The sequence below is a fragment of the Typopeltis vanoorti genome, chromosome 12 (genome assembly GCF_054136105.1).
Source record: "Typopeltis vanoorti isolate ZY-2024b chromosome 12, IOZ_Tvanoo_1.0, whole genome shotgun sequence".
In the NCBI taxonomy this organism is placed as follows: Eukaryota; Metazoa; Arthropoda; class Arachnida; order Uropygi; family Thelyphonidae; genus Typopeltis; species Typopeltis vanoorti.
In genome coordinates this window covers 116,808,711-116,824,817 of record NC_143560.1, presented here as the reverse complement: position 1 = coordinate 116,824,817, position 16,107 = coordinate 116,808,711, and the positions used below count along the sequence as shown (strand labels likewise).

The 16,107-nt window shown below is 36.0% G+C and overlaps 1 protein-coding gene across 3 annotated transcripts in view; it reads right to left on the bottom strand.

The window, feature by feature from the left end:
• Positions 1 to 1,350: 1,350 nt before the first annotated feature.
• Dhfr (dihydrofolate reductase) overlaps positions 1,351 to 16,107 on the bottom strand; it is a 132,843-nt gene continuing 118,086 nt past the window's right edge. For all 3 annotated transcript variants that reach the window (XM_090401987.1, XM_090401986.1, XM_090401988.1), the window contains exons 5-6: positions 14,268 to 14,380; positions 1,351 to 1,654 (exon numbers count right to left, since the gene is read on the bottom strand). In XM_090401987.1, the coding sequence (XP_090258113.1) occupies positions 1,576 to 1,654; positions 14,268 to 14,380 (192 nt within the window). In that variant the 3' untranslated portion in view covers positions 1,351 to 1,575. The remainder of the gene's footprint in view (positions 1,655 to 14,267; positions 14,381 to 16,107) is intronic.

The window sequence follows — 16,107 nt, the reverse complement described above, 5'->3', positions numbered from 1 at the left end:
CATGTTTATTTTTTTGGGTGGGGGTCATTTTGGCCCTCCTTTCTGCAAAATGGAGTTCAATAAACACTGAATGCCAAGAGCAGGAGATCCTTCACCTATGAATCCTCCTTACAGTTCTGACCTCATCTGTTTGACTTATTAAAGAATAATCTTGCTGGTCATTATTTTACAAATTATGAGAGAAAAATCAGCCATCTACTGATGACTTTGTGGGTGGCTATGTGACAAAAGCATTAAAAATCTCATAGAACACTGAATGACGGGGGAAAATATTTCTATCTTGTTCATATCAATACCATATGTCAAAAATCTTGCACGTTGATATTCTCTCTCGGTATTCAAAGCCATTCATCCTTTAACATAATCATCAGTCCATGTATTACTGGCATGATCTGAGTCCAACATTCCACTTCACTCTTAAGGCATTTAGTCAGTTGAGATTAGGACATTGCATAAGCTAGTCAAGTTATTCCACATCATTTTTTCTCAAATCACATTTGGGATGATCTTTAAAGAGAATGGATAAAAGAAACTAACTTGAAGACTTGTTTGTATACAGCCCTGTAATAGCATACAAACATCTGAATATATACTGTATATATTTCTGTGATACTTTGTGAAAAATGTTTCTGATTCTTCCTGTATATCTTGATTATAACAGGGTACTATAATTTCAATATAGTCCACTGCTGAGATGAATTTTAGAGATGAATAGAGATAATTTTAATCTAATTATAGCAGTTAGCAACAATTAGGCAATATGTTGTCTGATTCATTTTGCAGTATTATGTTGCTGAAGCAAATGGCTTTGGTCTTATATGTTCAGGTTTTTATGATGCATACATATTGATGAGAAGGATAATAGTAAGAAGTTTAAGCAGCTGGAATTTTTATAGACAGCCATAGGATGCAACCCATTGAGCAGAAGGGCGACTACATTATCTAGGAATTATAAGCATTTCAGGGCAAACTTTGATGTGTGAATTCATCAGCAGTAGTCTGGATGGCACAGATACAAATGCATAAGTCTGGCTTCTAATTTCAAAAATATTCATTTGTCAAACATTATTTTTGGACTTCAAATCAATAATAGGAACAATTATTAACATTTTAATGTAAGCTTTAAATGTTATAACAGTGAATATAAGAGATGACATTATTGAAAATAATTGATTTAAGTTTGTCTAAATTTTAACAAATTTCAACATAAAACATACTATAATTGGCTTTTTTTTTCATATTTTAATTAGGAGAGTTTCATTAAAAAATAACCATATCAAAAATCGGCTTTTGAAAAAATTCTGATTGATGATGGTTTTCCCAAAGAAACAAAGGATCATTTATTTTATCAAGAGAATAGATGTTATTTATTAGTTATTTATTTATCCATAAACAGCAAAGATGTAGCATGTCATGCTTTTTAAGACACTCGATTAGGTGAATAGAGAGTTAAAGTACACAGGTCACAGCAGAAGAAAAACAAACAAAAAAGTTGTATTTAAGATTATTCAATAGACTAAAAATATTATTCTTTCACAGTTTCTGTTCAATTAAATATTTCTTATACTCAACCTGCTACATTGCTTTTTCATAAACTTTAAAACTGTATGTGATACCACTTTCTTCTTGCAATTCTATAGGGACATCAGGATCTCTGTAAGAAACAAGTGTATGTATGTTTCTTTTTCCCATTCAAATATAGGCAAGTCCTTAATAAATATAGATAAATCCATCAAGAGAGCACAAGCAATTTACATAGAATAACTACTATACATTGATGGTGGTAGTATTGCTGTGTAGTGGAGCAGTGTCCTCCTATGATCAGTCCTTGGAGGTGTCATGTTATAGTAATAATAGTAATTAATACTGATTTTTATCTTTTCAAAGTTAAACAGTGATCAGCATTTACTCTAACAAATTATGAGCAAAACTACCATGTTATAGTAATGGCTTCAATTTAATATAAACTAAATTAATCATTGATGTTTCGACCTTCATAATAAGGACCGTGATATGAAGGTTGAAACAGATGATTATTTTGGTTTATATTAAACTGAAGTTATTATCATAACGTGGTAGTTGTCTCCATAATTTATTAGAACGAATACCACTATTCATTCAATAAATGAAAAACATGCAAGAAAATGTTTTTCATTTAAAGTCTGAAAGGCTGCGATTGTTTATTCTGATTGATAATACAAAATTTTTTTAAACTATTAATGATTCCGCATCACTGATCCATTTAAAAAAAGGAAAATATCAGAATCATAACTTCCATGTCATACTAAGCAAATTTTAATGGAGTAGAGACTATTCAGTATCCTAGATGCAAAGATTACTTTTTATTTTATTATTTTTAAAGCAACGGAAACAATCCACAGACCAAATTATTTTACAATCAACATCCTCATAAATGAATGAGGGTAAAATAGGGAATTATCAAGTTACAGTGCAATTAATATGCATTTAGTCTAAAAAAGTACACTTTTATAATTTTTTTTGCATTGATTCAAGCGGCTTGTTCTATGTAAATAAAATTAGTTTGAGGAATTCATGCTACAATGCACCGTGAAAAAAAAAAAAAAAATACACATACAAGGGTGGTCTGAAAAGTTCTCAGTCTCAGGGCATGATTTTTTTTTCTGAGTTGGTACATCTGTCATGAGCATCCATGTGAAATTGCAAGTCATTCTATCAAGTAGTTTGTTTTATACAGCTGTCTGAAGCAAAAATATTGTCTGTTGAAATGGATAAAATTGAGTATCGTGTGATTATAAAATTCTTTGTAAAATAAGGTTTAATGCCAAAAGAAATTCATTCGAAGTTCATAAAAGTTTATGGGCACTCTTTTTCTTCGTTTTCAACAATTAAGAAATGGACTGCCAAGTTTAAATGTGGCTATACCAGCTTTGAAGATTATGCACATGAAAGACGACCAAAAAGTGTAACACCACCAGAAATCATTGATCCAGTGCACGATATGGTATTGGATGACTGGCGAGTCAAAGTGTGTGAAATTGCTGAGACTATAGGCATTTCAAAAGAACGTGCTTGCTCACAGCAGATCAAAAACTCACTCACATGAAAATCTCTGAACAGTGCTTGGAGTGTTATATTTTTATTCCGGGGAATATTCTTTTAACCAGACTAGACGAAAAAATTTGTGAGAAAAGACTCTGGAGAAGAAAAAAATCATCTTTCATCAGGACAATACACCTGCCCACAAATATGTTTTGGCAATGGGAAAATTAAGGGATCTGCATTGTGAATTGCTTTAACATCCACCCTATTCCTCAGATTTGGCTCCCTCCGACTTCAATCTCTTCCCAAAACTAAAGCTCTTCCTCGCTGGTCAGCGTTTTTCTTCGAATCAAGGTGGTTGCAGCTGTAGAAGGGTATTTTGCAGATCTTACCGAGAAACACTACAGAGACAAGATAATGGCACTGGAATAAATGTATTAGTCTTAATTATTATTATTATTTGACACCTGCAGGGAGTCCTAAGGCTCATCGAGGGAGGACACCTACTCTACATCTCTCCGTCTCCACCACTCAACCTCATCCACAAACCGCCTCATATACACCAATGCCATCTTCTGTCCACCATCACCATTATTATTTTCACAGACAATCACAAACATCCATGCCCACGGCGGGATTCGAATCCACAGCCTTTTGGCTGGAGAGCAGATACGCTAACCACTCGGCCAACCAGGCCGGCTAAGAGAGATTATGTTTATTTATATATATATATATACAGGGTGTTCGGGATAAATTTGACATATTTATAATTAATTATATTTTTCCGTAAGTTACATGCATTAACACACACTTCTCTTCATTTAAAAGTTTGGACCCTTCTTCATTCACATACAAGATGTCAGAAAGGATGGATAGCTGGAACCCACATGAATCATGGAAGAGAATAACTTGTATCATGATGATTCGTGCCCGCCATCAAAATAAGGATATTACGACTGCTGCCCAATGCTCCCTGAATACAGTAAAAACAATCAGGCATGAACTAGAGACTTGCAATGGTGACTACGAGGATGTAGCAAGAAGAAAGATCCCTAGCAGACGATCTGATTGCGTTCGTACAGCAGAATTCCTCGCAAATCTGCAGGAACAGGTGTTGAAGAACCCTGGCATTGGAATTCGGGCTTTGTTCGTGGAGTTGCTAACTGTAGTCAAGCCCTGGATAACAAGGGTAGCCAATGGTAGGCCGTATGTATGGCAGCAGGATTCGGCCCCTTGCCACACCTCTGGGAAAAGTCAAAAATGGTTGTCTGAAAATTTCTACGACTTCACCAGTCCAAATGTTTGGCCTCCAAACTCCCCAGACCTTAACCCCATGGATTATTTTGTATGGGGCGCAGTTGAAAAAGACACCAATCGCACTTCCAGTAATACAAAAGCCCAGTTAATGGATAAAATTAAAACAGTTTTTGCGGCCCTTCCCAGGGAGACTGTAGCATCAGCTTGTTCGAGGTTCCGAAGCAGAATTGAAGCTGTGATCGATGCTAATGGTGGTTATTTTGAGTAAATCTTGTTGATAGTATTGTAATTAACTCTGCCTGTAATGTTTTTTTGTCAATTCATTAAATTTAATAGATACAAAGAAGATTTTCTTTTTCCTTACGAAACTGTCAAATTTATCCCGAACACCCTGTATATCTATCTTTTCAGTCATATATGAGGGACTAAAAAAGTTCTAATAAACACCTACAACAAAAATGATATTAAAGCAAGTGACTTATAACCATAAGAAAGAACATATCTTAAAACCCTTTAACCCTCATGTTTCATCAAATTGTAATAATTTGATCTTTTTCTTTTAGGATATATAAGAAGACACATCAGAAGTTTTGAAGAAATTTGAAGACACAAAAGATGTCATCAAGTTTTTCGTGCTGCAAGAAAAGTCCACAACTGAGTTTAAACCTGGCCATCCTATGCCCCCAGGTCAGGAAGACACCCTGATCAATCACCCTGTCATGCAGTGCATGACATGATCCTTGATGATAGACAAATACCAGCCAAAAACATTGAAAAGATTCTGGGATGTCCAGGAAATGAGTTGTAGTCATTATTCACCAACATCTGGATATTAAGAAGCTCTAAGCAAATTGAGGATCCACTATGTTGATAGTTTGAATGCCGACCTAAAGAGAGAATGTATGCCTTCATCTCAAGGGATTTTGAGAAATCAGGTGCAAATTATTTGGCTCAAATTGTGACTGTTGATGAAACATGGCTTCAAAACTATGTCCTACAAACCAACAACAGTCAATGGTATGGAAACACAAAGGTTCTCCATGGCCAAAGAAAATCCGCACCCAAAAGTCAGCAGGGAAGGAAGGCTCTTGCCATTATGTTTTGAAATATGGATGGCGTAATCTTTACCAAATACCTCAAAAAAGTGAAACTGTTACAGCAGCAGCAGTTTATTCAACAGCTCTGAAGGAACTGAATGAGGTACTGAAGAAAAACATCACAAGAAACTGAACAAAGGTATGTTGCTTTCTCAGGACAATCCACCTGCTCACACCGCTCAATCCAAAAGATAATACACAACTTGAGCTTTTAATGTCTGTCTCATCCACCCACCTATTCACCAGGCCTGACCCCATCTGACTATTTCCTATTCCCAAATTTAAAGAAACACTTAAAAGTAACAAAATTTATCACAAATGAAGTCATATCTGCAGCTGAGGACTGGTTTGTACAACAACGGAAAGACTATTTCTGAGAGGATTGCAAATGATGCAGCAGCATTGTAACAAACATATAACACTTCATGGGGAATGTGTAGAATAATGTGTAAGTTATATGGTTCTACTTCAATTCCATCATGGTGATTATCACAACTTTTCAGCACCCCCTATGTTTTTTTTTTTTCATTTTCCTCCTAATAGTAGCCCATCCAGGAGGTAATTTATTTCCTACATGCTCCATTGCATATATTACAAGTAGCTTCCAAGTACTGATTAACAACTGATCATACCATGCCTTAAACACACTCAAATTCCTTGCAGACACCACCCTCTCAGACAAGGCATTCCAATCATTCACAACTCTGCATGCAAAAAACCTGTTTCTCAATTCCCTGCTCACACCCTTCTTATACAGCTTTCAAGGACGACCTCTGGTTCTTCCACATTTTCTGTAAAACCTCTTCAACATTGATCTGTAACAATCCTTTACTAACTAGTAGGTCTCTATCATATAATCCCCTCTTCCTCTTATCTGCTACTCTGTAAATTGCATCCTCTCAACCTTTCTTTATATTCGACATTCCAGAGATCAGAAACTACTTTATTTGTTGCCTCTGGACCCTTTGCAATATCTCATCCTTTTGAAAACCAGGTGACCAAATTTGTGCAGTAGTCCATGTGTGACCTAATCAGCCTTATACAATGGAACAATCTCCTTACTTCTACAAGTCGGTGTCCTCTGCCTCATTCCCAGAATTTGCTGTTTTGTCCTCACAATTTTGGCAGTGTCCTTTAAATTTTAGATCCTTATCCACTATCACCCCAAGATGTATTTCTTCCACCTTCAACAATATATCCCCAACAAGCAAAAATTCTACATCTCATCTTTGTTTCCCAAATTTTAATACCTTACATTTTGCAACACTGAACTGGCATACCCATTCCTCTGCCCATTCAAGTCTTCTTGTAAGGCTACAACATTATCTCTACTCTTCATAGTTTGTCCCAGACTTTGCATCATCTGAAAATAACTGAATATTCCCATCAAATCTTCACCAGTATCATTCACATACAGATTAAACAGCAATGGCCCTATCATATAGCCAATTTCTGATCCAATGCACCAAGCTAATATCCAACCCCATCTGCTCTTGTTTGACTATCAACTTATGTGGTAATCTATCAAAAGCCCTTGCACAATCTAAGTATAACTACTGTGTATCCCTCTCCTTTCTCTGCAATGATGGGAGTCACCTTATTGTAATAAGTAGATTACTAAAATGAACCCTTTATCAAATCCATTCTGTCCATCAAATTACCATTATTGTCAACCCAATTCTGGATACTGGTTCTCACCAGCCTCTCCAACACTTTAACCACAACATCTGACACACAGATAGGCCTGTAATTTGATGCTGGAGTTCTATCACCTCCCTTTAAGAAATAGCACAATCTTGCCCTCCTACTCCTTTGGAACTTGTCCCATTGCAAGACTCATTAAAAAATATGTCAAGGCAGATGCCAACTCCAATACAAATAAGATTAAATCATGAGCTATCATATACGAGAGAGATAAACCAAGGGGTCCGACAGGGATGTCCCCTCTCAGCAACTCTTTTTAATATCTACTTAAATGAAAATAATAAAATGGAGTAAAAATTTACATCAAGGAATTAAACTTTCACCTACAGTTTAACTTAAACACTCTCCTCTTTGCAGATGACCAAATAATAATTACAAATTCTGAAGATAACTTACAGAAAGCTATTTTAAATCTAAATGAGATATCCAAAGATTATGGTATGATAATATCAACGGAAAAATCAAAAACTATGGCCTTTAAAGGACAAGATCCAGCAAGAACTAAAATAGTATTAGATAACAAGATCTTAGAACAGGTGAATTCATTTAACCACCTAGGATGTATGATCACTTATGAAAATGAAAAAGATATAAACATAAAAATTGCAAAATATTTAAAAATAACAGGTGTAATTAACTCTATATTTAAACCAAACCAGGCTAAAAGTATACAATACATTAGCCCTACCGGTCTTAATGTATGGAAGCGAAATCTGGACAATAAAACAAAAAGACAAACAAAGATTAACAACAGCAGAAATGAAGTTTATGAGAAAAACTGCAAAGTATACCCTATTTGATCACAAAAGAAACGAAGATATTATGAAAGAATTAAACCAAGAACCAGTAATTGAAAAAATTAAAAAATATAAACATAGATGGATGGAACACGTTCAAAGAATGAAAACAGAAAGATTACCAAAACAAGCCTTAAAGTACAAGCCATTAGGAAAAAGAAAACCAAGAATAGTAATTGAAAAAATTAAAAAATATAAACATAGATGGATGGAACACGTTCAAAGAATGAAAACAGAAAGATTACCAAAACAAGCCATTAGGAAAAAGAAAACCAGGATGTCCTCTTAAACGATTCAACGATGACTTCTAAGGCCGGAACAGGCCTAAATCCTTGATACGTATGATGATGATGATGAGATGCCAACTCCCTGACACATTCCTTCAAAATGCATGGTGATATATTATCAAGTCCCATATTAGCCTTATTAACATCAAGTTTGCTCAATTCCCTAGAATTAGACAGAATGGTATCAGCCAGAAGGGTGTGCAAGAGAATATGATGGTGAATATAGAAATTACTGAAAAGCAAAAGCAGGTGTGTGACTGCAGAAACAGAAGTGAGTGTAGCCATAGGAATGGTACGAAAAAAAGCATGATCACTGGAATTGATGGATGAGATAGGAGATGAAGAGTATGCAGAATTAGATTAGACTTATGGTGGATATTAACAGAAGCATGTGAAAAAATAAAATGAAGGATAGTGGAGAAAAAGAAGTGACAAATGATTCAAGAATAGCACTGTTTCCACAAACAGGGCTCTGGCAGGGTAAGTATTGACATCTTAAATGCACATCTTCCCTAGTTGTGAGGAAATGTGAAGTGGCTTCAGCCATGTTTCATTTCTGTCCCTCCTTTCTTCTGACATGCATTTTGGATGATGGCCTTGCTGGACATACTCATTACAATGTCAATTTTCAACTAGGGAGCCAGTTTCTGCTCCATTTGAGGGTACATCAGTACAACAGTTTTCAGCAGGCTGGCTGCCAGATAGTGCACGGGACCAAATCCAACAGTAATGCATCTGTTGGAGACTTCCTGATCAGTTGGTGAATAATCCTGCTACTGCTGTTTACCATGCCAGGTCATGACTGGAGGGAGACCAGGTCAATGGGAAGCAGTGGCACTGTCTAAGGCAAGACTTGGACTGGAGTCTGGGCACTAACTGTGGATACAAAAAAAACTCCCATAAAAAATAACAAAAAAAAAAAACCTCTCTTCTTCTACTGCAGCTTGTCCCACTTAAGTAGGGTCGCTGTTTGTAGTGAGTCTCCTGTCTTGGGCTGTAACCACATCCAACTTCTTCCTCCTCCACCATCTCTTCTTTGGCAGCCTGTGCTTCCTCGTCCCCTGCACATCAATCTGCATAACCTTTCTTCCCACACTCTTCCTCCCTCCTCATCACATTACCAAACCATCTCAACCTTGCCTCCTGTATCTTTGCTCCTAAGTTCGTAACTTTCACTGTTCCCCTTACATAGTCATTTCTCAGACGATCCTTTCTACGCACATCCACCTAAGCATTCTCATCTCCAATACCTCCATCCTGCTGATGTTATTTTTCCTCAGGACCACAGTTTCCATATCATATGTCATAGCTGTTCTCACTACTGTCATGTAGATTTTGCCTTTTAGATTGATCGGCACCCTCTTATCACATAGCATTCCAGTCATCTCTCTCTCTCTCCATTCTGCATCCCACTTCCTTCTCAGCCTCACCATCCTCTTTCATTGTTGAACCTAAGTATCTAAAGTCACTGACCGTCCTGATGACATTTCCTTCCAGATCTGTCTCCTGGCTGCCATCCACTTTGCAACACATTATTATTATTATTACCTGAGACCTCCAGGGAGTCAAGGACTCATCGAGGGAGGCTGTAAATTACCCAACCCAGCTATCATACCTTCCCTTAAATTCATTTACACTAGATGCACTCACTACCCCTAAGGGCAAATTATTCCACTCACTCACTGCTCTCAGAGAGAAAAACCTAGCTCTTACCCCTTTCTTGACAGAGAACAACCGTAACTTCTATGGATGCCCCCCATGTTCTCTCCCTGCCTTCCATACAATGAAAAATTTCATCATTCGAAATGCTATAACACCTATTAAAAAGTTTATAGACCTCTATCATATCACCCCTCTTTCTCCTGTTAATCAGTCTGTAGTCCTCATAATCTAAATCCCATAATCAGGATATAATCTTTGTAACTCTTCTTTGCACCCTTTCCACAGCTTCTTTATCCCCTTGAAACCCTGGAGACCAAATCTGCACACAGTAATCCAAGTGTGGTCTTATCAAAGCCTTATAAAGAAGCAAAATTGCTTCCTTATCCTTACATGTCAAGGTTCGCTTCAGCATAGAAATTATCCTCTGAGTTGTATTTGCAACTTTTGCTATGTGACCTTTGAACTTTAAATTTTTATCCACCAATACACCAAGATCCCTTTGCTTCTTCAATTTCTTGTAGCATAATCCCGCTAATATAATATGCCGCTGGATCTCTAATCACGCTAAAGTGCATAACTTTACACTTACTAACATTAAACTGAGAGCCATTTTCATTTGCCCAGATTTCCAGTCTATTCAAATAATTTTGTAATTGCTGAATATCGGTAGCATCCCTGATTGCCCTGCCTATCTTCGCATCATCAGCAAACAATTGCAAATCTGATGATAGACCCTGCTTGAAGTTATTAATGTATAGATTGAACAATAATGGCCCAAGGACTGAACCCTGAGGTGCACTACTGGTTACCTTAAATCTGGTAGATTCACACCCACTGTATACCACTTTTTGATATCTGTCTGTTAACCATCCCCTGATCCAAATCAATAGAATATGTTCCAATCCCATAGTCTCCCGTTTATGCAACACCCTATCGTGTGGTATCTTAACAAATGCCTTAGAAACATCCAACATTATCATAGTGTATCCATTCCCTTTATCCAACTCTGCCGTAATATTGTTATAAAATATGAGCAAATTGCTAAAACAAAACCCAAGCTGTTCCATGCAGAGTATAGAATGATTGTCTACCCATTTCTGTATGCAAGTTCTTACTAACTTCTCTAAAATCTTCACTACCACACCAGAAATACTAATAGGTCGGTAGTTAGACACATCAGTTTTTGCATCCCTCTTGTGCAATGGAACTATATTACATTCCTTCCATTCCTGAGCTGAGACTCAAGTTATACAAATTGTGAAAGGTCTAGCCAATTCAGCTGAACATTCCTTTAGCAAACAAGCTGATATTCCATCTGTCCCTATTGACAAATTCTTATCCAAGTTATGCAAAAGCTCTTCAACCTCATTTTCATGAACCTCTAACTCTTCATCCAACGTATCAGTAGCACTGTGCACCATACTACATACACCTGGTTGATATATCTTAACAAAGTGAGCACTCATTAACTGAACAATCTCCTTAGCTTCTGACACTCATGTACCATCTGCATTCAATAAAGTTATTCTTCCACAATCATTCTTTCTTTTGCTTGTGGCATATATTCTGTCTTACTTCTGCTCAGTCTCATACCTCTCTCTTCCAGTACTTTCCTCCAACTTTCCAGTTTAGCTGCCATCTTCTCTTGATTCTGCACACAGCACGATGTCATCTACATAGTCCAAAGTGCATCTTCTGTCACCACCTCCATCACAATATTAAACAGGAACGGACTTAATGCCTACTTATAAAATGGAAGTGGAAAAAGCATTAATATTCGTTTTAAAGAACATAAAAAGTTTCTAAGCTAAACCCTAGCAACTATATAGTATCCTAAATACAAATCTCTTTCCTGTATGTTCTCATGAGAGCGCCTGCCTGTAACTGTACCTCAAACAAAGCTAATTTGATTGCCTTATTCAAAACAAACTCAATCAGAATCTTTCAATCTTGCAGCTTTTCCCAATCCAACTTATTTTGAATATAATTCAACTTGATGCTTTCTTTATTCTCTATTTATCTGAAGATGTTTAGTGTTGCTTATTACAAGGTCACATTTGAACTGTAATGTGTTATGTGGTTGTATAATAACTCTCTAAGAATGGCACTGATTGTTGATGCTGGAATAGACACTTAAAAAAAAAAAAGTTACACAAGTTATCATCATCATCAAATTCCTGCCGTGTACCCTCAAGGGGTGGTACAGGATATGACAGTACTACATGAAAAAAAGTACATCATTACTAACTTCCTATCTACAATTTTCCTCCAAATCGGTCTGTTACTTGTCAAGACTCCAACATTATCAGATTTTATATTTCTATCATCTAAGGCACTTTGTACCATATCAATCCACCTACATCTTGGTCTTCCTCTGGGTCGTTTTCCTGCTCACCTGGCAGAGAACACTTGTTTTGATAATCTTTCTTCGCCCATTCTATTTAAGTGACCATACCATCTGAGATTAGCTCTGCTAACGCATTCCTGGATGCTGGCAATGTCAAGTTCTTTCCTAATATCCTTGTTTTAATATGATATTGCCATTGATGCCATCTGTTCACGCCTATAATCTTTCTCAGGATTCTCATATCTGCAGTCTCTAGTCTTTGGTCAAGTGTTTTACTTCTGACCCAGCTCTCAGATCCATAAGTTAAAACTGGTTTGAACACTGTCTTGTATACAGCTAATTTAGTGTTCTGACTAATTTCTCTCTTATTCCATATGAATTTATTCAATTGACTTCCTACCATACCAGCTTTGCTGATTCTGTTGTCTATTTCTATATTTAATTTACCATCTTCAGTAAAAATCGTGCCTAAGTAGCTGAAATGTTTCACTTGTTCCACAGGTTCTCCATTCACAACACAGTTGACATTTTCAATGATTCTGCCTATTTTCATTATTTTTGTCTTGTTATTGCTGACCTTCATACCATACCTATCACAACAGTTATTCAATTTAGTCAGGGAATCTTGCAGACTTGTAACTGATTTATTTAGAAGTATAACATCATCCGCAATAAAGCAAAGAGCTGACATTAACATATCCAGTTTTGATATCATGTTTAATACCACTTTCCTTCATAACGTGATCCATATAGATAATGAATAACACAGGGGATAATGTACATCCTTGTTCTCACACCAGATTTAACATTAAACCATCTTCCTGTACTTCCTTCAATTCTAACTGCTGACTTACAACTCAAATAAAAACTAAGTATTGCTTGATATAATGCCCCATTGACACCATATAACTGTAGTGTATTGAATAGCTCCTCTCTTGGCACCTTGTCATATGCCTTTTCCAAATCGACAAAACTTAATACAGATCTCTGTTATATTCCCATGCTTTCTCGACTATTTGTCGTAAAGTGAAGATCTGATCCTGACAGCCTCTATTTGGCCTGAATCCAGCTTGCCCTTAACCAAGATTTTCTTCCATAATCCTTCTCAATCTTTTCTGAAGTATACTTGCATAAGTCTTATCAGGAACACTCAGTAGAAAAATATCTCTGTAATTCTCACATTCAGTTTTATTTCCCTTTTTATGCATGGGTACTATGAGAGCTCTATTCCAATCATCTGAAATTTGTCCCTGTCCAAGCCTTTTGAACTATGCAGTGCAGCCACTGTAAGACTTTTATACAACCATACTTCAGCATTTCTGGTCGAATATCATCTACTCCTGCTGCCTTTCCACATTTCAAGCCTTTGATGGCTTTTTCTACTTCAAGTATGGATATGTATTCCTGACTGCATGCCTGGTCAGTGTTTTTTTATCACTATGCTGTCATCACTGCTTGTTTCATTTAGCAGTTTTTCAAAGTAATTACTCCATACTTCAAGGATATCTTTTTCTCACGTTTTCTTGTCACCTTTATCATCTCTAACTCCTTTTACAGCACTCTTTCCTCCATTCCTAAGCTTCTTCAACAACCTCCAGAATATTTTGCCACCTTCTTGATATTTATTTTCTATATTCTTGCCAAACTCCTCCCATGACTTTTGTGTCAAAGCATATTGAACGGTCTAAAGTTTTTTCAATGTGCCAGTTAACACAACCTATGAGAATCAGAATTCCATTTCCTTCCTCAGCATATAAGCCAGATCATATTTTTTTTGGTCTATTTTAGAAATAAATTTCTGAGCTTATTATTAAATAATTTTTATGAAATGCATATGTAATACTTGTAAGAAATTGTACTACAAGTGATGCTAGCCACACACACACTATGAACAAATGCAGTTTACAGTATTGAAACATCTCTCTTATAGAAAAAGGAATGAATAAACTGCACATATAATAAGCATTTATGCAAGTATTCTGCATAAAATTTCTGCCAATGTTGTCCAGTATACTGCAAATTTCAACTTAGATCAGTTATTATAATTATAAATGAAGTGTTTTGCAGAAACTAAACAAAAAATCTGATGACTTACACAGTAAGCTTGAATTTCTTTTCATTAATAGGTGGCATAAATGTATCGCACTTGAAATCACTGTCGATATGTGTTAAATAGATTTTCTTGCAGTATGGCGAATCGATGGCAAGCTGAAAGAGTTTAATAAGGAATAACTGAAACAACTAACTTTTCAATGAAAAATATCAACATAAATCTATAACAAAAAATTATTTATTTATCAATATGTTTGAAAATTTGTGTAGCATAAATCAGGTGGCCAAACTTCTTAATATTTCAGGATTTAAAAGGCACTAATTCCAGTAAAATTTGAATTCAAATTTGCTTAATTCAGAATACTAATCATTTCAATCCCCATCTGCCTTTTTGTCACACTCTTATCAATATACAATAAGAACTTATCTACTTACTTATCTAAGAATACATTTACAATCAATGGTAGATGTGATTCACATTTGGGATATGTCATTTTCTTAAGCAAAATGCTTTTAATTTCCTCCTATTAGGCATTACAGTTTTAATTCATTACATAAAAAAAAAATAAGAGAAAGGATTAGAGTTTGAAGTTATGAGAATAAATCATAATAGTAAGGTCAGCATGCCTGTTCTCCACCAAGTTCCTTGAATTTATAAGGGTAATCTGCTTCTTCTTCTTTTTATTTTTTTAAGTATTACTTAAAATGTATACGCTGGCCTGTTTGGCCGAGTGGTTAGTGTATCTGCTCTCCAGCCAAAAGGCTGCGGGTTCGAATTCCACTGTGGGAATGGATGTTTGTGAAAATGGTGGTGGTCGGCAGTAGATGCAGTTGGTGTAGATGAAGGTAGTTGCAGTTGGTGGAGACGGGAGTTGTATAGTACGTGTCCTCCCTTGATGAGTCTTTGTACTCCCTGGAGGTGCTATGTAATAATAATAATGATAAAATTATAACTGAACTTTGTTAAAACGAGCATGGACATAATGAGCAAAAAGTCATAATGATTTTCATTTACACATATTCCCATACAATTGCTTACTTTTATAATAGGCATACTACACTTGGATATACCATAAAACTTTGGTAACTATGCAAACATTCTGAATTGCTCAGCTAGTTCTTGGAATAATCAAAAATGAAAGGAGTGACTTAGCTTTTATGACCAGTTGCATGGGTCAGTTTATAACCTAATCTTGTTTTTGGGAACCATCCCTCACTACTGACCTCTCCTGTATCTAGCCATCGGCCTTCACACTTTACCTAAACATTGCCATGACTGTAAAATCAGTTAAAATGAACCCTTCTGTTGGAAACATGTCTACTAAAAGAAACTGTCTCTTGGTTCTCCAAACTCAAAAGTTGAAACGTGGTGCAAAAAAATGTAGTGTGTAAAAAGTTTTCTTTATCCTCTTCAGTAGTACTGGCACTGTGGAAGAATAAAGATATTTACATATTGGTACTGGAAAATAATAGAAAATGCAAGCTTACAAATGTTTCTTATAAAAACTTTCCACAAACGAAACCATTGCTTCAATGGTTAGCTGTAGAGAGAAGTACTGGTTTCTCAATAGATGGTCCAATCTCAGAGGCTCAGTAGAGATATTTGCTCAATTTGGCTGAGTCGATTTCATTGATAACAAACGATGCTATGTCAGTTTTTACAAACACTAATTGAAATTGTGTTTATTATTAATTACTATTATTTTTAATTGCTGAGAAATAAAGTTTGCAGTTTTAAAATTATGGAGGGATTACCTAAGGGTCAAATCCAAATAACTGGGAGGAAACTTCCACATTGCCTTTTGAGAATATGGAGAACCAACTGCTGCTTCTGACTTAATATCCAATCCTCAACCTTCATGTGGTACATCCCATTAGTATCT